At 43.0% G+C, this 26,664-nt stretch overlaps 1 protein-coding gene across 1 annotated transcript in view; it reads left to right on the top strand.

The window, feature by feature from the left end:
* Positions 1–26,664, top strand: part of LOC125288300 (protein diaphanous homolog 3-like) — a gene marked incomplete in the record, with an annotated part of 178,881 nt that overhangs the window by 12,030 nt on the left and 140,187 nt on the right. The window contains 5 exon segments of the mRNA XM_048234536.1: positions 4,589–4,707; positions 5,139–5,203; positions 6,367–6,471; positions 10,448–10,759; positions 12,990–13,104. Coding sequence (XP_048090493.1) covers positions 4,589–4,707; positions 5,139–5,203; positions 6,367–6,471; positions 10,448–10,759; positions 12,990–13,104 — 716 coding nt within the window.

The following is a 26,664-nucleotide window of genomic DNA, read 5'->3' as shown; positions in this document are numbered from 1 at the left end:
GAGAGCAATGTCATAAGTTAATTTCTCAGGCAATACATTTGGTGAAGATAAATAATTGGGGGAGTATATATAGTAATACGTATACTATTCTGCTGGTGGAACTATCCAGCTATCACGCTGCGACTCCCTCGCTGACTCTTTTATCCTGATTGGCATATTTTTTTAGCCCGGGCAAACCATATGCTTCTCCTCTCCTTGCCTTCATCTCCCTCTAATTATCCTGTGTGTGGACAATTCCGATGAAGAGGGTTACTACAGTGACACATTTGTTTGTACTTGGCTCTGTGGCCTGGGCAGACAATACCCCCCACACACCACACCCCTCGCTGCCTCCCTTTGCCGCATGTGTGAGTGAGGAGGTGACGCAGAATGGGCGCCTCTCTCTCGCGGGCTAAACATAGACTCCATCTGTTGAGTGGCTCTGCCTTCTGGCCCGCTCCTCTGCTGCTCTGGGTCCAGTGACACCTCCAAAACGCGCTGTTTACACCTTGCTTTGCTCCAGAAATAAGTTGAAAATGAATGCTAGCTGTAATGTTGGTCGCAAAAAAACAAAACATTTTTAGTTCTTATCCCACTGCATCATCTTTTTTTTCAGTTTTGATATTCAAAAAAGGATATTCTGATTTCCGGGAGATGCACCGCTCCTCATCTCTGCCAGTCAGAGCCTGCTTTATGGTTCTCTCTGCTCAGGTGTGCGAGACGAAAACTGCCCTAAACGACATCAAACATCCCCCCTCTGTTTTTCCATTTTATACACACACACACACACTCACACACACATACACACACCAACCCACAACAGCTCTCTTCTTGTCCCTATGTGCACATCAAAAAGACATCACTATGGCCATCACTATGCCGACATGCCTCCAGACATCTGTCCGTCACTGTAAAACTGCAAGGAAAGGTCGTCCTCCAGCACCACGAGAGATAGAGCCAGAGGGATTGAAAGATTACGGGTTGGTGTTTATGACTATGCCAGAGACTCTCGGTGAGTGGAGTTGCCACATAAACATAATGTAATGATGGGAGGAGAAGGGGCAACAGACAGAAAGGGCGAGTGAGAGACAGCGAATCCCTATAGAGGCAGTCAGTGTGAGGGAGGAGAACGAAAAAGCGACAGAGGGAGAATGAGAGCCATAGCTCTTTTACTGCATATGACATTACAGCTTTTCGATGGTTATGTGGAGTGTGTTTATATTAACCCTAAACCCATGCAGAGAAACAAGCTGTTGAGCAATCTGCCCTCTAATGCAGCGAGAGAGAGAGAGAGAGAGAGAGAGCAAGTGACGGATGGATTAGTAGTTAGAGAATGAGTATGAGTGGGACAGGTGGGTTGGTGCACACTAAGGGATTCAATAGTGTAATTTTTAGCCACTAACAGATTGACAGCAGGTCCCACTCCCCCAGAAAACTGTTGACCTATGCAAACAGTTCAGCTGCCATACACACACACACACACACACACACACACTTTCCTTACATTTAAAAGCTCTGACTTCAAATTAGTCTTTCACGGTGCACCGATGCTAGAAACGTTTCGCAATACCCTGAAATTAAAAATGTCACAATACCTAATTTTATTAGTATCGATACTTTTAAGATTGACCATGTTCTTTTGAAATAACATGCGTGTGCGCAAGGCATGCCTCTAGTACCTCCTCCCCTAGCCTGTGCGTTTTTTCTCCTTACACACACACACACACACATATGCACAGCTGTCTTGCTATAAACAGCGAGGCATGGCTGCTAGTTTAAGTGATGCTATGGTAACACATACAGTAATAATAGGCTAATATCAAGTTAATTTACCCACTTGCATCTCTGAAGTTTGTGTTGCTAACCAACCCCAGTCTATGGGATTTAGGTCATTTAGGCCTACTATTGAGTTTAATGTCATTTAGAAATAAGCTACGCAACTTTGGAAAACTTTTACATCTGGAGAGAGCTTCTTGCTAACTATCCAGCTAGCTCAAGTCATGTCTGTCATTCGTTTAATGCTCACTAAAATCATTAATGAACATTGACACTTTTCTCTTCTATGATCCCAGAAAGATTTTGTTCTGAACATTTATTTTATCTAATGACAGAAAACATAATGAATTATTATTATTAGAATTAACTATTTTTCACTAGCCTAAAACTGCGAAACTGAAGGCTAATTACTCTCATGTATTTCTTAAAGTGACAGGCACTCAATTACACCAACACACCACCAATGTGCACTCAATTAGCCCTACACATCACATTAAAGAAATGCCTAAGTGTAATAGTTTGAAAATCAATATAAATTATATTACTAAATATTTTTAGCTACTAGTAACTAATTATGCAGATTATAAAATAGTACTTAACAAAATGTATACACTTCATATGAATTCCAAAATATATGAAATAGAAACATATGACATAAGCCATCATTTTCCGTGTGTGTTTGTGTGTGTGTGGAGAGTCAAGCAGATTGTAGGATGACCACTGGTGTGAATGATCACACTATATTCAATATTACTGATGACGTCAAGGTGGTGGGGGCCCCCAAATCAAATACATTTTTTAAAAAGTATTGAAGAAGTATCAAAATTATTGACTTGTTATCAGCATCGGAACAATAATTTTGGTATCATGACAACACTACTTCACATGATTTCTACCTCCATTTGAAGTCTCAGTGTTTGTAATCACTTTTATTCCAAACACACAACGTGCACACAACACACACACACACACACACACACACACACACACACACACACACACACACTTCCATTCAAAGGCTCTGAACCTCCAGTGTCGGTTTGTGGTCTTTTATTCCAAAATCACTCCTCACACGCAAATGCACACCTGCACATGCCCGCCATGCATACACACCATACACACACACACGCACACGCACACACCTTCTCACACAACTCCGCCTCTCGGACGCTTTAATGTGTCCAATTACGGGGAGGCAGGTGGCGGTGGAAAGGTTGAAGAGACCTTGATTTTAGATAAGATTTTAACAAGGGCTGCCATTGCTCGCGGCACCAGCGCACACTCCACGCCGCTCAGCCCAAAATCAATAAAGAGCCGCGGCCCACTTAATCTCAGACACGGGGACATCGAGCCACTCTGCTCCTGTCCGACCGATCCAGTCGGCCAGGGAAAAGGGGGGGGGAGGAGAAGAGAGAAGACGGAGACAAATAAAGAACTGAAAGGCAGGGGGTGAAAGAAGAGAAGGTGGGACAGACGAGATGTAGATGAAGGGGAAGGTGGGATTTAGCTGTGAGCGATATGAGATGAGGGGAGAGAGAGAGAAAGAGAGAGAGAAAAGGAGGGCAAGAGGAAGAGAGGCATGGAGGCAGATAAGGCAGAGAGCTGGGCTGAACAGGTTCATTATCCAGTCCAGTGACTGTGCCTCATGCATTTCTGACCTGACTGCTAGCGGTCAGGTTCTGTGTGCGGCTGTGCGCTGTGTGTGGATGTGTGTGTGTCTTACAGTGTTAAGATAAAATCCACGGAGCCTATTGGGAAAGCCGGCATTGAGCAAAAGTGGTAGGACATAGTCACACACATGCACACGCTTACCATAAACAGAGCAACTGACTGAAGAGAGACATGGGGGCAAACTGCCTGAGAGAGTCAAGCAGGTTCATTATCCAGTCCACTGACTGCACAACATGCATCCCTAAAGCAGTGGTGCCAATGTATGTCTGCATACACCTTAGAGTGCACATGGTAGGGACAGCCTACAAACAGCCATACTAAACCTACTTTGTGTATGTGATCTGTGATTGCATTACCATTGGGACACAACCAACCAGTAATGGGGTCAGTTTATTCTTCCATGCATGGTCATGCATCTAGTTTAAGGCTAGGTATTGGGTATACAGCTGAGTCACAAAAGGTTTTTTTTTTTTTTTTTTTTTTTTTTTTGTGTGTATATGTCATGTCACCCTTGTCTTCCACCATCAGAAAGTAAATCATAAAATGATCACAAAGTGAGTACTATATTTTTTACATCAATACAATCATATTTTCTACCTGGATATTTAAACTTGGCTTTTATTTTATCTGGACCAGGCTGTATTCTTTGGTTTTAATATAAGCCATTTGGCAACCCGCTTCTTTCTTTCCACAATGGTGGTGGCACAGGATGTGATCAGCCTGACAAAGCCATGGTTGGTAGATGAAAGCTTGCACAGGCATGATCAAGGGCACCTCAAACAGGTGGATGGACCCAGCTATCCTTCTCCTCATAATGCATCCAGGAATACAGATGCCCTCCTATTCCCTTTCTCCCCCTCGCCATCTCAAGAGAATTGGGGGCCATACTTGAGCCTTTTGAGCATTTTTGGTCTTTGATTAATCTCAAAGATGCTTCTCAGTGAGCCCCCCACTATTCATGTATCATGATTATCACGTGCAAATCAGTGTTTTGATGTTTTCTTTTTCTTTCTTTTTTTTTTTTATTATTACTTGATGATTTTTGGGATTCTGATTGGATCTATTGAAGTCTAAAGCACTAATTACCATTTCAGTGATGATTGTCTTTACCGTGTGTGTGTGTGTGTGTGTGTGTGTGTGTGTGTGTGTTTGTCTTTCTCAGGCCTCAGTATTTTAAGGTCATAGATGAGTGCGTGTCACAGATTGTTCTACATCGCAGTGGCACCGATCCTGACTTCGCCTACCGCAAACGTCTGGATGTGGACTTCGGCCATCTGATAGGTTAGTGTTTGTGGATGAGGGAGGGAGAGAGCTCTCCTACTGGGCAGCGGTTGTCTACTGGTTAAGGCTTCGGGCTTGTAACCGAGGGGTTGCAGGTTCGATCCCCGACCAGTAGGAAAAATGTCGGCGGGGGAAGTGGTTGAGCACTGCTCTCCTATGCTCACATCCACGGCTGAAGTGCCCTTGAGCAAGGCACCTAACCCCCTCACTGCTCCCCGCTCACTGCGTTGGGATTAGTGTGTGCTTCACCTCACTGTGTGTTCACTGTGTGACTCAAAAGAGTATACTTATACTTACTTACTTATATTATGAGATCATGTATGCTGATACTGTGAATGTATGGGTGTCAAATATATGGCACTTAACTGCCCTTCCTGTCCTTCTTCTTTCCCCCTCTCCCTCATCTCCACACCCCTCTCCCTCCCTCTCAGATATATGTGTGGATAAAGCTCGGGCTGATGAGTATGAGCAGAGGGCGTCCGAGTTGGCACAGAAGGCAAGTGCTGCTCTTTTTCTCCTCTCCTCTCGCCTCCACTCCTTTTGTTTGTGTGTCCTCTGTGTACAGGCCTTCGTCCTAATGAAGAGGCCGTCCCTTTGAAGACTGCTCAAGAATGTGCCATTTAGCCCTCCTTAATTAAATCCGGATTACTAGAAATCGTTAAAACAGTCATTGCTAATTAACAAAATTTCTGAGATTAAAAAGAGAGCCGCATGGATTTTTGGTAATTGCAGACCAGAAAATAAAGGCGACTAAGAATCCTTGATTTATCTGACACTGCAAACCACAGGCCTTTGAACACATACACACAAAGATACACAAGCACACACATACACACACACACACACACACACACACACACAGACACACACACACACACACCAGAAGCTTAAAGTTAGTCATTTTGTTTTTTTCAAACTCAGAAAGTACAGGAAATTACATGTAGTCTTTGTTTTCACACACATACATGTCTCTGTCTGAAGAATAGGACCGGAACAAAGCTAGTGTGTTACTGAATACTGACAGGGAGCAGACTGTTAAAGCATAATTGTACACAAAACCCAGGCACACACACAAACAGGCACACACAGACAGCTCTGTGAGAAGTGTTTGACAGTTTATTTTAATTCACTTGAACAAAGTACCCTTACAGTACCTTAACTTCTTGACTCTCCTCTCTTTCCCCTTGCTCTTTCTCTCTTGCTCTCATTCTCTTGCTCTTACACTCTTTCGATCTATTAAAAGGACATGAGATGCAGCATAAATATATTTGCAGACCACCTGCCAGTTGAATCAGTTCATCAATGAGGTAGCACTGGTCTCCTATCACTGAGCCAGTAAATAAAAAAAAAATTCCTGTAAACATGTACATGCACACACACACACACACACACACACACACACACACACACACACACACACACACACACACACACACACACGCATAAAGAGCTGTGTCCGTTCAGACAGGTGTTCAGAGTAATTTTAAAAGGCCACATTTATCTCTTGCTTCTACAGTGTGTGAAGTCAGGCAGTTGTTTGGCCGTACAGAAGAGGACAAATAAACAGCATGACGCATTACTTCTCATCTGTTGCCATATTTACGTATACACATCCTAAATGTTTGCTGTTGTTATTTGTATGTGTTTGTGTTGCTGCAGTTTGATGAGGAATTCATTGGACGCCAGGAAGCAGAAGCTCAGCTTCTGAAGAGAGATGAGAGGATCACAGAGCTGGAAGCAGAAGTTCAAGCCTACAGGTCTCAGGTAAAACGCCTACACACACACACACACACTCACAGGATGCATTGGTGAACTTTTCTTTTTTTATTTACATTATCACATGAAGATTATCATTATGATATCGCTATCTAAATCTACTGAAATACAGTTGATTAATGAAGTCATTCTACCCTGCCCCGTACCTACAGTAAGTACACAAGTATCTGACCCCTCAATCCACTGCTCCCAACCACAGATGCACACTCGCATGCAGACTCACCCCCCTATCCACCCAGACATCCTCCTATCCACTCTCCCTCAAAACTGTTCGTGTTTCCAACACCTGTTCCCAAGTCGGTTATTCATCCTTTCTTCATGCTGTGCCCTTTTTGCACTTGTCAAGGACTGTTTGCATGACTTTTCATAGAGTATACCAGCAGTAGTATGCAAACTCTGCGTGTTTGTGCTTTAAAGGAAAAGGATGCATTTTCACCCGGAAATAGCATGTATCTGAATTACCTGTAGGGCTAAGCAGGTCGTTCTTCATTGTGGAGGGGATTACTGTGAACATGGCAAGTTATGTCTTTTAAATGCATGAAGTGTTTTACAACCTTGACTGTAATTAGCCAGGGAGCAGATACACACAGGCAGCCCTTTTGCCTCCCGCTCCGCTCTCTCATCTCTGGCCCACAAAGGAAATTGTTTTTTAAAGCAATTTATTCAGCTATGTCTGCTCTCTCTCTCTCTCTCTCTCTCTCTCTCTCTCTCTCTCTCTCTCTCTCTCCGTTTAGTGTTCTTTCCTTTTTTTTTTTTTTTTCATCTCTCCTCTCTCCCCCCTTACTCCTGCTCTTTTTCTTCTCTCCTTTCTCTCTCTCTCTCTCTCTGTCTCTCTCTCTCTGTCTCTTTCTCTCTCTCTCTCTCTGCCCTAGCTGATAACTTTTCTGCTGATAATTTTTCAATTTGCGCGAGTAAACACAGTGGGAGTGGGTCCTTGAGCTGCGGCGAAGCTGGGATTACCCCTCCTGAATTAAACAGGGTGCTTCTTCAGGCCACCAGCCCCACTGGGGGTAGGGTTGGGGTGGGCTGGCGATTGGAATGGAGTGGGGTGGGTGGGGGGCCTCACAGCCTGACACTGCAGCCCATCACCCCATCACCCACTTTTTAAAGCCAATATTTGCACACTTACTTTCTCTGTGCCGCTTTTATTTAGATATTTTTAATGAGAACTCCTTGCCTGTGGTCCGTGGCAGTGGCCGGAGCAAACAGTAGCTCATGCGATGCAATGTCAGGGGTCGGGGAGAACACTTGTGGCAGAAGAGATAGTGCAAGAGTGAGAGGAGGGATGAAAGGTTGTGCTTAGTTGGGTTGCTGTGGCCAGGCTCTTCTGTGTGGATTTATGTGTTGTTGGATACGTTCGGTTGCCCCTTTGTGTGCTTCTTTAATAAGCTGTCAGTTTTTCAGTAAGGAGTTCACACTAGAGACAGACAGTGGCATGCTGCCATCAAGACCGACCCCCCCCCAACACGCACCACCACCACTGTTTTTTTATGTCCTCTTCCCTCTCCCTTTGTCTTTCCTTTATTCTTTTCTCAAAAATGTTCTGTGTCCTTGGTTGTGAAAAATACGGCCCTTGCGGTCTGTACCTACACAGGATGAGCGGCTAGGTGAAGTGATGATGGGGTGAAGGACACATCAAGCAAACATGGATTTTGGTGGAGTGCAGATTTATTTACAGAGCGGGGAAAAAGGAGTGCTCCGACAAATAGCAAACAAAAACAAAATCAACCAACAGGTTTCCAATGTAACAGTGAAAGTCTCAATGTAAACAATACTCCGTACTCACCCTCACAGCAAGTTGGCACTCTCCAGACTCAAGACTCTCCTTTTGCAATGGGCCAGCCTTAAATATGCTCACCAATTACCCAATGAAGTGTTGGCCTGAACCATTTTAGAGGGTTGATGGTCTGGACCAATATCCCCACAGTTAAAATCTCCAATATTATAACAAGACGCACACAAAACATAAACAACACACAGCAATACAATGACCCCCTTCAAACAAACAAGTAAAAGGCGAGTGCATGTGTGTGTGCTTGCCCTGTCTGTGTGTTGCACAAGGCAGTTTTTCAAAAGTGTATTGTAGGTGAGTCGGTAGGGGGAAAGGAGAGGGCTCCTTTTTCACATTGGTACTCCTCTTTCATTATTTCTACCTTTTCTATTATCTGACCCTTTTTCTTTCCTTCCCTGCTCTTTTCCTCTCCTCAGCCCCTCCATCTTTCTCTCTCCCTTTCTCTCTCTCTAGAGGAGGAGATGGTGACTCTGTGCCACTAGTTGACCTTTCTCCCCTCCACACCCCCCATCTTTTTTAATCCAAAACTGTTCTCCAGATCAATAAACCATTTACCGTGCACCACCCAATTTTGTGACACTTTGTTGCCCTGGTTACAGCGTTAGTTTTCTCTATATCTATGAGGCGTACGTTGAAGCGTACTCGTGTTTGATCACTGGGGTCATATTTTTGGACTATATTTTACCTACAGTATGTCACTTTACCGCATCTCTCTCTTAACTTCTAGTGGAAAGCTTGAGTGATACTATCCTGTGGTTCTCCAACGGTAGCAATGCAATCAACTAACACTGCAATGCAATGCAGACACACACAAATCCACACACGTTCGTTCAGACATTCATGCGTGCGCATGGTTTTCTTCTTTTTCTTTCCCTCAGTCAAAGTTAACATGTATATTTGAATGTTTGGCATTGAAGGCCCGAGCTGTAAGACAACCAGCTTCACCAAAGCAGCAGTAGACTCATCCCGTTGCCCTTGGCAACTGTCACAGTTTCCTTCCTTGGAAGGCAGCCGTTGGGATCGGGACAGAAATAAAACCTACAGTACAGTTCATCGTCATTCCATTTTCTTTAGATTGAGTGTACACACACACACACACGCGCGCGCGCACGTCTCCAGTGCTAGTCAGGGTTCTTTGAACAGCTCTTTGCTTTGTTTTACTCCCTCCATTCAATCCCAACTCTTTAGATTGACATGACAAATCGGACATCAACTGAAGTGTGTGTTTGATCAATGGCTTTTTGGCCAGCTGCAGCCTGCATCAATACAGTAATCAATCTGTAAATAATGATCGTGCAATGGGACACTTTGGACCATGGGCAGTCAAACTGATCCATGTCCTTTGGGGGTGGATGCACACTCTCTCCCTCTTTTGCTCATATGCCCCCTTTTTTGATGTTCTTTTGCATTTCTCTCTCTCCCTCTCTCTCTCTCTATCCATATGATTTACATATGATCATCACCTTCTCATATTTTCACTTCCTTCCATTAAAAGAAAAAAAAACTCATCTCAAAAATCGCGGATCACCTTTCTCTCAGTATGTTTCTGCTGAGGGCATACCCTGTGTGTGTGTGTGTGTGTGTGTCTGTGTGTGTGCCCTTGAATGTGACCTGGTGATTGTAATGCCAGCAGACAACTGCAGACAATTTATGTGCTCCCTGGTTAAGACAGCATGTGCCATACTATTAAGACGCTGCATTGCAGATCAAATATAAAAGAAGTCTCTAGCTTTTGAATAAAATCTGCCATTATATATGCATAGTGCTGTAGGTGTGTAAGTGTGTAGGTATGTGTGCGCAAGTGTGTTGAACAGGCGTTGTTTCTGATAATCCCTTCAGATTAGGGTTGCAATGTGATTATAATGTGCCTGTGATGTATTATTGATGAAGTGCTGTCCTGTTCTGATGCATTACAATAGCTTATTAACCCCCCTCCCCAACCCTAACCTGCTGCATTTACACCCCCAGCGTGCTCACACAGGAGGCTGATTACATTACGCTCACATGTTATTCTAGTCCAGAAGACCACTGCCATATTAACAGTGACCTCATAACCTCTCCTCCTGCGTTTCTCTGTCTTTCTGTCCCTCTCTCTCTCTCTCCATCCACCTCTCCCTGTCTTTCTACCGCTCTGTTTCACTGTTCTCATTCTCCTTTTTTCTCTCTCTGCAGTTTGGAGCAGTTGCCGTCCCCTTAGCCACAGTGCACTCTTCGTCCTCCTCTACCTCACCAGCGGGACCTCCTCCTCCTCCTCCCCTTCCACCTGGTCCTGGAGGAGGCGCTCCACCACCGCCTCCCCCACCCCCGCCCCTGCCGGGCGGGATTCCTGCTCCCGCCATGATGCCCCCTCTGTGCGGCGTGCCCCCGCCTCCGCCGCCCGGCGGCCTCCTGGGCTCCCCCACACACCACCAGCTGCCTTTCGGCCTGCGGCCCAAGAAGGAGTTCAAGCCTGAGACCTCCATGAAGCGCCTCAACTGGTCAAAGGTGAGTTGGGGAGAAACGTGGAATGGTGTATACTGTGGCCGAGAGTGAACTAGAGCAGCAGGAATATGAGGACTGCCAAAGACTCTCAAAGACTTTTCTTTCTTTAGGTATTTATTTTTATTTATTTAGATGCTCTGTGATCAATAAAATAGGTTGGTTTGTACTATTTCGTTTCAGGATGCTGCATCACACCACAAAAGAGGCTTGAGTTTTAAGAGTTTTCTAACTTTCTGTCTGTGTGTGTGTTTTTGTGTCTGTGGACGAGTGTGAACAAAACAACCACGTCAAGCCACCACGAGTGTGTTGTTTCCTGCCAGTTTATCTGCATGTTACAAAAGACACAGCATCCACACACACACACACTCACACAGATGTTGCATGTCAGAAGTGCCGCCGCGCTGCAGCGGCTGTCGTTCCCCCGCCAGCGGGCATTGAAACGGCGCCACTGCAGCAGAGGATCAGAGCTCCGCAGTCCGTCGTGCCCCGGCCACGCCAGATCCAGCTGTTTGCGCTTGTCCCCCTTTGGAGTGGTATTAGTCCAGACCCGTTATTAATATTTTATCTCCCTCCCCACGCAGCTATGCTATGCAGATGTTGGGCAGAAGCCGAGCATATGCTCAGGCTCTCCGGAAACCTGTTGGCCATCATTTTTTTTTAAGAGGACGTGGTGGGGATGCACTATTGCGTCGCTGGTGCACAATAATGCAGATGTAATGCGCACACCCGCGGTGCCTTGCAGATGTAGTGGGTCTATCTTTTTAATATTTATGCATCCAGACCCAAAACAACTTTTATCTCTCATTAGTAAGGCCCTGAAAGTTTATGATGACCTCCCTCAATACATAGAACATCATCAACACACAGCATGTCCTTGCCTACGTATGCTGTTTTCCTCATCACTGATGAGGCCAGAGGCGGAAATCAAATGTACACTGCCAACTTCTGTCCCCTTTGGATTTTCAAAGTGTTAAAGGACAGGAGTTTTGAATCTAAACAGAGGTTTAACATAAGAAGAATGCCCACTGCTTATTGTTATATCAATGGAAAAGTTCTCAGCATGAAGGATGTATTGCAAGGTTTACCTATTGGGTCTTTGAAACATTTATGTCTCTCTCTCTCTCTCTCTCTCTCTCTCTCTCTCTCTTTCTTTCTTTCTCTCTCTCTCTCTCTCTCTCTTGCTCTCTATATCTCCCTCTCTCTCCATCTGAATTTAAATTCTGTTTGGTTGATAGGAGCTTGGCCTTGCTTGACTAACCTTGTGTGTCTGAAATGGGTGTCCACAGGCATTAGCAACCTTTTGCTAAGTAGAGGGGCGTACTCTGAAATAATTCAGACTGTTTGATGCACTGCTTGAGGAGAGAGGGCTGACTCCTATTGTAAATGAGACCAGGACCTTTGATTCATACACACAAACATATTATCATCAGTTACACACACACACACACACACACACACACACACACACACACACATACATACACAAACACATATTTTTTTTTGGTTAAGAAGACTTTCAGCCAGATTCCTGCCCTGTTTTTGTTATGCAGAGTATCAAGAACAACTTGCCAGCCTCTTTAACAAACTCTAATGGGCCCATCTCATTCATACCCCTTTTCTGCTCTCTGTGTATAAGAGGGTGAGTGAGAGAGAGCAAGCGTTGGCCAGCACATAATGACTTTTCTTAATGCGTGCACTTTGGGTCCTGTCTCATTTTATTAGTTTATGCTAAAAGGACCCTAAAATAATTCTCTCTCTCACTCTCTCTTTCTCTCTCTCTCTCTCTCTCTCTCACACTCCCCACCTTTCCTTTTTCAGAGTTGCACTAGTGTTTATTGGGAAATAATAATTAAGTGATTTATGTTTTATTTTTGCGCTGTTTGAATTGAGGCTGTGTTATTAAAATCAATGTCTGCGTATGTTGTGGTGGTGCATCTTTGTGTGTGGCTCCCATAGTGGTCAGACCTGAGTGAGGAGGGAAGTCGAGAGCATCTAAAGCAACCATTACTGGATTATGTTTTTTTGTGATAAGCACTTCTGCAACTCTTCCAGTATGCAGAAACATGTTTGAAACCAGTTTTAGGCATGAGATGATCAGGTATTGCGTGTGTTTGTGCACAGCGATGTTCAGATAGGGAACAAATCACACTGTTGTACACACTTGGGTGTGGTTTGTGTTTCTGCTGAAACTCAATTGTATGTGCATCTGCGACCTGTCTTCTCTCACCATTAGATTCGGCCACAGGAGATGTCGGAGAGCTGCTTCTGGATCGTGGCCAATGAGGGCCGCTACGAGAACCCTGACCTGTTTGCCAGACTGGCCAACACCTTCAGCTCCAACAGACCTGGTGAGTCTGTGTGTGTGTGTGTGTGTGTGTGTGTGTGTGTGTGGACAGATTCAAACGGATTTGTTTTCACTAATCAGACGTCACCTCTGGTGAGTCATTGAATGATAACGAGGTCATTAGCTGACATCCCAAGGTGTGTGTGTGTGTGTGTGTGTGTATGTGTGTGACCATACTGAAAATGAGCAAATTACACTGCAGGCTGTTGAGATTCTTATTCACCAACCGAGTCATACAGCAAACAGTGCATACAGCAGCAGGTGATGACTGGTTATTTGAGCACCAAAGTCTCCTAATGTTGTTTTTGCTACGTGACTGTAGAGGTCAGAGCCATGTCATGATCAGGGATAATTGACAGGCATTTTAGGAGGACCTGGGTCTGTAGAGATGATTTCTTGACTGCTCATGTAGTGTTTTGAGCATTGTCTCATTATGAGACAGTTCTACTCCCGTACTAGTGTACTCAGAAGGAGACGGAGAGAGCACCGTGTGGGGAGTGGACAGGGATGGGCATACTCAAACTGTGTGCTGATACAATGGACAGTGTTGCATAGTCACAGACTTTACAGATGATTTGTTCAAAATCAAGTTAAGTTCAGTCTTCCAAATTGTTGTGTACATGATACAGGAACTCTGAATCACAGTTCTGATGCTTAAGTTGGTGTGTGTGTGTGTGTGAGTGAGTGAGAGAGAGAGAGAGCATGTGAGTGAGTGCCTGGTGTGTTAGTAGTTGTAGCTGCTGTTGTGCAGATGAATCATTGAAGAGCTATCAGTGTTGGAGAAATGAGTGGGGGGCTCAGTGGGATGTGTGTGGTGTGTTTTAAACCTCCCCTCTGATAATCCCTCTCCTCTCGTTTGCTTGTCTTCATGTAGCTATGTGCTCACCTCCCCCTAACGTAAATTATTCATCCACCATTTGTCTACCTGTCACAACCTGATGCCACTTGAGGCCGCCACACACACACATATACACACAATCACACACACACACACACACACACACACACACACACACATTCATAGATGTGTGCACACACAGGAGAACACACAAGAGTACATGGACTTACACATGTACACATTTTCTCACTTAGAAAAGCAGGCATCAGTCACACACACACATACACTTACACACACACTTTTCGGCATGCGTGTTAGGTTGCTGCTCCTTAATAATGAACATGTTTTAAAATAGCTGTGAGTGAGACAGACTTCCCCACTGCTGCCACTGAACACAGACGTGCTTCCCCTCCCTCTCTCTTAATTACAGTGTGTTTAATCCTGCGCTGCACACCTGATGCCTGTTACCTGTGTTATTAGCATCCATCTTTAATGCACACACTCATGACTCATGAAGTGCGCCGGATGCAGAATTAAGTGCACTCGGGGGTGATACAAAGATGGTAGTTTTGTGTGTGTGTGTGTGTTGGCTTGTGCCTCTGTATGTGCTTTGCTGCAATTGTGATCGTGTCATCAGCATCAGGTTTATTGCCAAGTATGTTTCCACATACAAGGAATTCGCTTTGGTCTCAAGGTGCATGACATTCAATAATTAAAATGCATACAATGCAATAACACAATAAATATGTTCGGACGAGATAGCGACAACAAAGTGGAAGAGATATGTAATCACATATCTCTTATTAGTGCAGCGTGACTGTGTGGTAACAGTGGGGGTCAAGGTAAGAGATTAAGAGTTAGTGTTAGTGACGGGTGTGTGTAGGCCTATTTGTACAAGCAATAGGAAAGACATAGTTGGCCCTAAGAAGGCGGTCTGGTGCTCCCTACACATCAGCACATGTGTAAAGCAGAGGTTGGCGTCTGTCTCACACAGTTGTTGGTGTTTGTCTCTGTATAGTGTGTGTGCGAGACAGCCATGTATTTAGGGTGCAGGCAAGATTTTGTGCCGATGTTGCTTATGTGTTCTCATAAGGCCCTTAAGTGTTTAAGCAGTAATCTTGTGTGTGTGTGTAGTTTTTTTGAATGAGGTGGACAAATGCTGCTTGCTGGAGTTGTTTTTGTATGAGTAGGTACAAGACACTAAGGTGCTATGGCCTTAGGGAGTTGGTTTTTGTGTAGGGCTGTTGTTGAGTGGGACACACAGATGTTGTTGCCTGCAGGTGTACGTGTGTGTGTGTGTGTGTGTGTGTGTGTGTGTGTGTGTGTGAGAGACGCAGGTGTTGTGGCCTGTGGGAGTTGGAAACATCTGCAGAAGCCAAGCTCTTCTCCTACCCCAGATGCCATTGTGCAAGGCACTCCAGGGATCCTGTGTGTGTGTCTGTCTGTCTGTCTGTCTGTCTGTCTGTGTCTCAGGGAGTGGAGGGGAAGCACACTGCAAAGTTATTCTTTCTAATTGTCATCTGTCATCACTCAACAACTGATCCATGTATACCCTCTCAGTTTGACACACACACACACACACACACTCACTCACCACCACACTTAGTAAATAAGTCAACATGTTTACCGCTCACATGGCTTGTCAGAATCACTTCGCTGCGCGTGGCGGTCATAATAAGACTTGCCTGATTATCTGCTACTATACTGCTGCGTCAACGTTTCTTCCGTGATTTGGGAAAAGCCCTTAAAAGTCCTGGCAGGAAGCATGCATAAGGATGTATATCCAGGAATGCACTAATATTTTGTTCGTAGTCCAGTTTGCAACAATTATTAGTTAACACTAAGTTGTAAACACTTCGAAAAAAAATATTAAAAACTGGATATACCAAAAAACGTTGATGTAATCGCTTCCTGCAAGGACTTTTACGGGCTTTCGATGGCAAACAGCGCCAAAATAACCACCAGTGGACAAAAAGAGTATTACATGTGGACTGTTAAGACTCGCCATAGAGAATGGGGAAATTACGGAGGTTATAGTTTGACGATGTCGTACTCCCGTGCAGGCCAGATGCTATACCACGGACATGTTTTGGGGGGCCACCCAAAATGAGTTGGCGGGCCGTAGTTTGGTGACCACTGCTCTAAAGCAACGCAGTTTCAAAAAGGGAATGCGTGTGTGTCTGTCTGTGTGTGTGTAGGAAGTTTATGGGATCAAGAATTCCCAGAGAAGAAGTCAAGAATATGGGATGATACTGATAGACAGGGCCTAATTTGTTTAGTTATTGGTCGGCAATGGGCCCTTGGATCGGTGGTCTTTTGTGTGAATCCCTACACTGCACATAGCTGCACATAGCTGCACATACTGTACATATCTGTCTATATGGTTCATACTAGGGCTGGGACAACGCGTCAACGTAATCCATGATGTCGACGCAAAATATGCGCGTTGATTCGTCAAGCATAACGCGTGCCGCCAAATATTTTTAATTTTACACCTTCAGTGTTTCCCATACGTTGACTAATCTGTGGCGGGGCGCCACAAAATCAAAACCGGACTATTTAAATTAAAGATAAGATTAAATCCTTTCATTGAGCTGCGCACGCAGCCTTTCCTTGCCCCGCCCGCTCTCTCTCTCGTAACGAGCCCGCTGCCCCTCCTCTGCATGTGCATTTAACAACATATTCATGATTGTTGAAGGATTGTTGCCACATAGAAGCATTGCATGGAACACGGCGGGCTAAATTGCTATTAAATCCGCTTAGCATTATGACCATGCTGCGCAAATTTGTTCAAAACTGCTGCATTTGGTCTTATCACAACATAGTTTAGTCTCCTCAATGTACTAAGTTAAGTTACGCAATCAAGCAGTATCTCAAAGCTAACGTTAGAATACTGTTTGGATATCAAGTTCAGCATGCTTACTTACAGCTGCTTGTCAATTTCGTTACTCATGCAGGGCTCATTTTATTGACTCTGACACTGGATGTTTGCAAAATCCCGATGTAAATGGAAAAGTGTTTTCCAAGACTCCAAAGTGCTTGTCCCAAGGAGAAGTACGAACCGTTATTTGAACTAATTACGTTATGGTTGCATCCACACATCAGCAGCCTTTTAACTGTGTTACAATGGCAAGTAGAGGTCTGCACTCCCGGGTAGACCCGCGGGATTGCGGCGCAGGGCAATTTTTGAAAGCTCTGTTTGCGGAAGCGGGCGGGATGAGAGAGGTGCGTTCGCGGGTGCGGGACAAACCGATGATTCACTGCACTCCCGCAAATTAAATTTGTCCGTAAAATTAAATATGGAAATGATTTAAAGTAGTGTTCATAACTATAGTTCGGCTGGATGTTCTGTTAGGCATCATTAAAAAACGGGGTTTAAGCATAACTGACGGATAGCAAGCCTATAGCCTATATTGTCGTTTACGTGGGTTCAAAACTCGAAATCGAAAGCATGACAGAGGAAGAGGGCACCAGACTAGGCCTACTTCAGTTGTTAGCCTAAATTCAGAACCAAGAAACTTAAAATCAGACATCTGGAGTCTTTCTCAGGTGTGTGTGCTCCTTTCGTGAAAAAGAAAGAAAAACTGAATAGGCTATCCCTCCTGCATGCAGGCTTTAGCGGGCGGGAGCGGGACATCATGTTACAGATGCGGGCGGGAGCGGGACTAAAAATGACACATTAATGCAGGAGCGGGACAGAATATTGCGGGAGCGGGCGTGCGCGGGACTGAAAAATCAGACCTCTAATTGCAAGGGTTCCCTCACGAACGTCTTAAAGTGACAGGCACTCAATTAGACCTATACACTACTGAACTTTATTGAATGCTACCTCTGACTAAGAATGCATTACTTTACACTTGTAGTCTTTTATTTTGGAATTTTAAGAGCAATAAACATATATTGCAATGTTAAGAAATTCATGTTTTTTCATTCAGATATGTAAATCAACATGTATAAATTGCTATTAGTCAATTAATGGGGAGATAATCAAATCGAAATTGAATCGGACTGAAAAAATGAATCGTTAGATTAATCGATGCATCGGAAAAAATAATCGCTGGATTAATCGTTCAAAAAAATAATAATAATCGTTTATCTCAACCCTAGTTCATACTGAATATCCATATTTATTCTGTTTTTCTCATAATATATTCTGTTAATACACTGCATATATCTATATTATTCTTACTACTATTATATTGTTACTGCTACTACATTGCACATATCTGTACATGTTGTTCATACATTGTTCATATCATATAGCCATATTTATTCTGCTCTTATAAAAGTAACTGCTAATACACTGCACATATATTTATATCTAATTTATATTACTCTAAACCTTCTGTAAATCAACTGCATACTACTGTCTACACTGCACTATATTTCTCTTCCTGCCTATGCACAACCTGTCTATACTTTGTATATCACATTGCACTTTTCAGCTCTTTTGCACTTCTGGTTAGACACAAACTGCATTTTGTTGGCTTTGCACTTGTACTCTGCACAATGACAATAACGTTGAATCTAATCTAATCTACATGTACTCACATACTGATGTAGTAGCACAAGAACACACACACACAACACACACCAACATATACCCAACATATACCCAATAAGCCAACATATACATACAGATACAGCTGATGTGCTACCAGTCTGTCACACAATAATTGAGTGTTTTTTACAAACCCATGAAAGCTCTGCAATCCCTCATTACATGTTCATTACACACTAGTTGGAAGTCTCACAGACACACATATGCAAATTGCATCTGTACATAAAGACATAATGCATTGTGAACTAATTAACTAAGTCCTAAAGACACATCTCTGCCCACCCCACACACACTCTGCTGAGTCTGCTGCTTTCCTTAAGACATGGGTAGGTTTAGGATGGGAAATGGAGCAAGAACTGTAAACAACAAACAGTTGGTAATATGCTTATATGCTTATATTCTATGCTAGTCTTAATCACCTGTAACTAACCTTTTCTCTGATGAGTCAGAGCTCAAGGGATAGCTGGCCTAATTATTAATGCAACAAGCTTGTGTCTAACATAAACCAATCCATAGATTGGCATAATATATAGACAATCAAATAAACAATGTTTGAGACAGATTTGACCAGTTTTTGACAAGAACTCTAAATTGTTTGGCTGATGAAATATGCAACATGCAATTGATTGGAAAATATATAAAGATAAACATTTTAAATTGTCAAAAGAATGTTAAAGATGCAGCATCTGGTGGACAATTATCGGCAATGGCTATTTCAGTCTCTGTCAAAAAGAGTTTGGAAACCACTGCCCAACAAGACAAACTAAGCTCCTTATGTCCTGATATACTATTTCACACACAAACACATGGAGACATGGAAACGTGAAATCTGTAACCCTTTTGAAATGGCTTGCTCATCTGATAGGCTTTGACATCTGTGTGTGTGTGTGTGTGGTGATAGATCAACATTGACAGGATTCACTTTGGATATAGAGCACCAGAGCCGGACAGTAACGGAGTACATTTACTTGAGTACAATTTTGAGGGATCTGTACTTTACTCGAGTATCATTTTTGGGGAGTACTCATGACTTTACTCAAGTACATTTGAGAGGCAAATATTGTACTCTTTACTCCACTACATTTCTATCCATAACCGTGAGTACCAGTTACTTCTTCTAAAAAAAAAAAGGGAAAAAGAAAAAAATCTCGAAACCCTCAATTTGTTGTTTCCCTCTCAAAAGTGATTGGATTGTGCAGGCGCCACTGATTGGGACAGCCTATCAGCAATCACCTTCAGCTTTCCGCCAAAGTCAACTCCATAGTCAGATTTAGATAAGAGACGAAACAATGGATTAAGACGCAGCAGGTCCATCCCGGGAATGTGCCAACCTGTAGCCCCACCTCGCCAGACTATTTCAATTTTCTGAACAAGTTAATGTGTAAAGTGTTTCAATTACAAAATAGTATTTTGTATTTTAAATACGTATTTTGAGTACATGTATTAGAAATACTGCCCATCCCTGGCAACATGGTAAAAAGATGAAAATGACTTGATTTTCCTTTCAATGCCTTTTACATTCTCCAAGGTATTAACATTAACATTTTTCATAACTCCATGTAGGACGTTTCTGTACATAAATGTAAGCACTGTGGCAGTAGTAATGCAATATTTAGAAAATGTAGGCTACTCTTGTACTCTTGATACTCAAGTATTTCAGTACTTTTACTTAAGTAGACATCTGACTGTTGTACTTTTACTTGTACTTGAGTAAAATTGAGCAAAGGGTATCTGTACTTTTACTCAAGTAATAAAGCTGTGTACTCTGTCCGCCTCTGTAGAGCACACATCTCAGCACAGCCTCTTTCTGCATTCACAGATTCAAACAAAGACCAACATAACCTCTCAGGTTCTCACATGCACATCCATTTACTGTTAATGAAGTTTGGCTTTCTTCTGTTAACCCATTCGTGCTGGATGCTGCACGACGCAACATTCTATCTCCCGCCGGTTGCTGCATAGCGCAACATTGAATCTCCCGCTGGCGCAGCATGCTTTTTATTTCATGTTTCCAGGTGTACAGAGGCTTAGATAATAAGGTTTTGGTAGACGTTGACAATTAGTATTTTTTCAGAAAACCCTCAGGAAATAAGGTTATTTAGTCTAGAATGCCATAGGATTCTATAGGCGTTTTTAGCTCTTAATCTTGTGTTCTTACTTGTTCTTTCATATTTAGTTGTCTGTTGTTGTGATAGAACAGCATTTATGTGTGTTTCTTTCCGTTTGCTGTGTCTTACTGACTGGTCTGGATTCAGCGATTTTCAGACTATGTTAATAACCTCAGATTTGCACACACAATTAAACAGGATTATACTTGTTATTGCCTTCAAAATTCCATATTGAATAACAAGTGTATCCCTATGTATGTCTATGCAAGTGTATGCGTGTGTTAATTTAGATGTAGGTGTTTCATAGCTAACACTAACTGGCTCAGTTCTCAGTGGGTCTCTCTCTCTCTCTCTCTCTCTCTCTCTCTCTCTCTCTCTCTCTCTCTCTCTCTCTCTCTCTCTCTATATATCTGTCTGTCTGTCTGTCTGTCTGTCTGTCTGTCTGTCTGTCTGTCTGTCTGTGTGTGTGTGTGTGTGTGTGTGTCCCTGCAGTTCTCTTGTCTCTGACTCTGTTTCCGCTGTTGCACATAAAGCATTCCCATGGTGCAGATATGTGTACCTTCATTACTTTGTGTGTTGTGTAAGGTATGTGTGTGCTGTTTGAATGTCTCTTTCTGTCCATGTGCCCTCCAGCAGTTCTGTATTCATCATTGTGAGGTCACCTCTCCTTCATGGATGAAGGGAGCAAAAGTCTGAGGAGACTTATTCCCAACACACACACACACACACACACACACACACACACACACATATCCATCCCTCAGGATCCCCATCCCTGACCCTTTATAGAGCGTGCTGGAGGGAATAGAGGGGGGAAAGCACACCCTCCATAAGGGCAGGCAAGGACACACACAAACACACATTTATTTCTGAAAAACAGGTGTGGCCCCACTACAGCAGTGACAGCCATGCTGCTAATAAATGTGTCGGAGACCAAGAAGTGTGTCATTGGCTCACAATCTCACCACCTCACACCATCCTCTGCTAAATGTCACAGGCTAACCTTTGCTGTCCCCAGTGTGTATCGTGCTTCATTTACACGTCAGGGATAACCAACACTTAGCATATGTTATTATGCATTGATATCTTGTGCTACTGGTGATAGATGTCACAGAAGCGCACACACATTCTCTCTCTCTCTCTCTCTCTCTCTCTCTCCATCCCTCTCTTTCACTCCCACTCCCACTCCCTCTCTCTCACTCACTCTCTCAATCACTCATTTTTTTTAAATTTTTTCAGTTCAATTCAACAAGCTTTATTGGCATGAATGTAAATTTTACAGTATTGCCAAAGCATTAAATACAATAATAGTAGTAATAATAATATATTATTAATATCGGAATAATAATAGTAACCAGAAAATGTAATTCCAGGGAATTACCATTGCATGTAAATGCAAAAAGCTGCTGTTTATAACATTATATTACTTACAGTATAATTATTCAGATTACATAGACTTAAAGTATTCTTGAAAACCACTTACTTGGTTAGATGTTAGCTTAGAGTACTGTACATGACAGTAAAAATAAATTGCTAATTCAATATTGATCAACATTCTTTGTTTTAATACAGCAGAATACAGCAGTATGAACACTTATCAACCAATGTAAGCTTGAAGTAAAAAAAAAAAAAATCAGTTGTTGAAACCAATTTTAAAGTTACCCAATAATGATTAGGGAGAAACCAGATGTCTACTGAATTTGCATTCTTACAGAACTCGATAATGCCAATCATATTATCCTAAGACAGATCTATTTATCAGTGGTAATTCTGAACTGGCAGCAAGAGCTTGAGGTCTCAGTTAATAGTAATAGGTCACATTCGGTGGTGATATATACACTGAAGAATAAGATTCAGTCCTTCAGATGATCAGTTTTAGACAGAAAGGTTAGAATCTTAATTTTCACATAGCACAGCTCAGGTCTAAAAACAGAGGTCTAACAGCACAGCTAAGTTTCACAGATGTCACAGCACAGGTATGATTCAAATGTGTGCATGCTTCATATAGTTGTCGTCATAGTCCTCCTGTAACCATATAATACTCAGAATGTCTCAGTGTAGATCTCAGATCTATGTCTCAGTATAGTTCAAAGGTATGTGCAGATATGTTGAGATATGGTCACATGTTTTTAAGAATGAATGTAAGTGTTAATGTCAGCGACGTATGGTTGGCAGGATGTGCACACAGAGAGGCACACACGTAAAGTAATACACGGTCATCAACACACTGTACTTTCTGCTCCCTAAAAGACAAAAGCAAACAAGTTAGAGTTATACCAAAAAACAAGGCATGTGTACAATTGTTCAATACAACTTAGATATTTAAGTGAGGTTGTTGCACCATAAATCTGTAATGGTAGTTAAATATACTAGCCTATAGCATTTCACTGCAAACAAAGCAACATTTTGTGTTTTATTCATTTCTGTTTAACGATAGTTGATAGCCAAACAGTTTAATGTAAACAGCTTAGAACACTTTTTCTACAGATTACGATGTAGGCCTACTCTAGGATGTAGCCTACTATAACTAGGAAGCTTTAATTTATAGTCCAGAATAATGCAGAAATGAGTAGCCTAGGCCAAGTAAACATAGGCTACTCTGTAGCTATGGTGACAGCACAAACGTTATACCTCAACTTCTGTAATGTGTTTTAACAATACTTTGGTCATATGGTCCGTTTCCAAACAGTAAGGTTTTCATCAGGTTCCTTTCCACAGGTTATCAAGAGCCAGATAGTATCCGTACCATTATGATCCTTACGTTATCTGGTTAACGTTAACGTTAGTTAAAACTGGTTAGTGAGCAATGTAACGTTAACGTCAGTGCTTAGCTGGGAGTGACGTTAGGTTTAATTGTCGTTAGCTAACGTTATCGAAACCTACAGCTAACCGGTCACTTTAAAGTTGACGAATTATTAACGTTGATTAGGTGGGTTTCCTAACTTTCCTTACATAATAAATATCAACGGATAGGATAACTATTCCCCTAACGTTAGAACTACCGAGTTTGGCTACTTGTGACCTATCATTTCATACATAGCCTATAGTATAAAATGCTACATAACATAATGTTTGACGACATAAATGAGTCAAATACCAAAAATCGGACCACTTACCTTGTCTGTAATTTGAGAAATGTGCCTCTGAAGGAGAGTTTTACGAGCAAGTAAAGTATCAGGCCAAAACGTTCAGAAGATTCACAGCTCGCAGCCCCGCGGTTGATTGCTTTCAGCTGCAGGTCACGTCATAATGCTAAAAGTTGCCACCACGGCGGTCAATGATAACTCTATGGGAATTTATTGCTCTTTTATCGTAAATATCTCAAAAAGTATAAAGTTCCAAATGTAAAAATGACATTGTACAATTGTCCGTTACAAGACCTTTGTAGGAGCATTTGAATGACGTCAAACGGTTTAGTGGTTTTAGTGTCATTAAACGTTGAATTTGGTCGGAAGAAGAATAATAAAAACAGATAATAAGAAGAAGAACAGTGATAATAGTCCATTGCATTTACATGCAATGCAGAAATATCGGAACTTCACATACCAACCGTCCTGTATGTCCGACCTCTTACGTGTATGTGTCAGTTAATATTCATTTCTATACAAACCAAGACGGTGGACTCCTAAAGAAACTACTGCGGCACGCCAGCTGTATGCCTGTTTAAAGACAATGCAATGCGATAGCAAATAGGGGGAATAGCTACTGACTTGCATACTAGGCCACAGTAATGCGATTGTGTCAATCACAGACATATGATTGACACCATAAAAGATTCTGGGTTAGGATCGGTCAAGGCTCTGGGTCAGGATTGGATTGGACAGCAGTAGAGAGGAGAACACTTGGGAGTCAGAGAGACAGAACACAGAAGGCGCCTGTTGAATCTCATCATAGGTGGTGTCACCACAGTCGTTTTTTGAGGCCACCTCTTAGTCATAGCAAGGGCTGTTGATTTCCCATTTTTCAAGCTTATTTCAATGAAGTGGCCTATACCTACTTGAGAAGAGTCATAAAAATGGTCCTTTTGTGTGGTGTGTATTAGAGACTGGAGGGGTGTGTGTGATTATAAATCAGTCTGGACTGTGAGAACCTGATTTATTCTGTTATGAAGGCGACCTTAAGTTGTTTCACCTCTTGCTGTTTTAGTAAGTGAAACCACATTGTGTGTGTGTGTGTGTGTGTTTGTGTGTTGCTGTATGTCCTTGTGGATCTATTTATGAGGCCATGGTTAGATGTTCTCTTGCAGTCTGGTAATTAAGGGATGACTGCTGAACAGCGGATGTGGTAGGCCTGATGAAGGACTAATAGAAATAAGTGTGTGTCTGTGTGTCAGCCTCTGCTCCTGAGCTTGTTTTAGACTTCAGCGCACGCTTTTCCATTTGCCGCTGGCTCGTTTCCAGCGATGCTATCTGAGCGTGTGCGTACACACCGCCCAAAGGTTACACGAGTTCATTTCTTCCCAGATTGCATCTCATATCTCCCATGAAGCAATTTTCCCATAAAACACAGATAATACAAACCTGCTCACCACAAAAAGCCTCCCCGTCCAGCAAGCCCAGGATAATGAATGATGCCGCAGAAGGGAGGAATATTTCGGAGCGGAGTCCTCCCAAGGCTCACAGAAGTTGCTCTGAATGGAGTGTGTGTGTCTGTCTCTGTGTGTGTGTGTGTGTGTGTGTGTGTGTGGGGGGGTGGCTGAACGGATAAGAGTGTGTGTGATCTCATCTGAGCAGTCCATCTCTCTGACAGCTCTGGGTACATGCCCTCAGTGCGTGCGCACACACATGTTGATGAGCCGCGGCCACTCCCTACTCCGAGGAGTGATGGCTGTCTACGTTTGGCGCTCGCTGTTTTTGTCTGTCTGTCTGTGTGCGTGTGTGTGTCTTAGTGTGTAGGCATTTGCGGAATTTAGATCAGTGGTAACAGCAACACTTTCAGCCTTAACAATTAGCATGTACAGTATGAATACAGAGTTTGTGTGTGTGGTGAGGGAGAGTTTTATGTACAAAACCTCACATTCTCTCAGTTCTCGCTTCCAATCCCTTTATCTCTGTTTCCACCCCAACCTGTTCACTTCCATGTACGTGTGCAACCCCAAGAGCAGCTTCCCCTGTCTCACCAGAGTGTGTCCTCACACTCTCTTTTTGATCTTTTTCCCCTTCTTCCTAATGGCCCTCAGAGATTGTGTTAACTCGGAACAGTGTGTTATTAATATTGATATTTTGCATCTCCCCTGTTGTTGTTGTTCTTTTAAGGCCAAATGAGCCAGCAGGGAGTATTAAGAGCGCGAGCCCAGCTGGGTAATTGGCAGGTTATCGTCAGGAGGGCATTCAGACATACAGGGAGAGACAGGAGGGAGGGGGGGGGGGTTCTGTGTTGGGCCTGTAAAGAGGGCCTTTACACCCTCCACAACGCCTAAAAGACACCCAAGAGAGCCCCAAAGTCCTTTGCTGAGGGAGAGGAAAGGAGGGGAGATGTCGGGAGAAGGGAGGGAACCGATGAGGAGGGGAGATGAGAAGTGCAGAGGGACAGCTGAGCTCTCTCCTGCAGCCTCTTAGTAGAGAGCCTTGGGAAACCAGTTCTGCAGCACCCCAGCCATCATTTAAATGTGCTTGAACCCATATGATTGCATTCAAAACTGATGTTTATTAATTTGATAGAAGTAGAAGTTAATTTGCCAAATGTTTTTTTTTGTCTTTATCCCCCCACCTGAACTTTTCATCTGAAATGAACATCTATAAGGGTCTCCTAACCACACTAAATGCAGTGAAAATAGTTTGGCTTAGAAGGAGTTGGCAGAAACAGTTCTGGATCGCTTTATTTATTTTCTCTTCCTTCACAGCTTGGAACTGTATACGAAAGGCCAATCATTTGAGTGTCTTCAACGCCCATGCACACCTGCACAAACATAACTGCTTTACCTGTGTGTGTTGCCATATTGCATGAACAACCCTAACACCTGCTTTGCTAGGGTGCTGAATGTGTAATGCCCTAATGCCTGCTTTGCTAGGGTGTTGAATGTATAATGCCCTAATGCCTGCTTTGCTAGGGTGTTGA

The sequence above is a fragment of the Alosa alosa genome, chromosome 23 (assembly GCF_017589495.1).
Source record: "Alosa alosa isolate M-15738 ecotype Scorff River chromosome 23, AALO_Geno_1.1, whole genome shotgun sequence".
NCBI classification, from domain to species: Eukaryota; Metazoa; Chordata; class Actinopteri; order Clupeiformes; family Clupeidae; genus Alosa; species Alosa alosa.
This window is presented reverse-complemented; position numbering and strand designations above follow the sequence as displayed.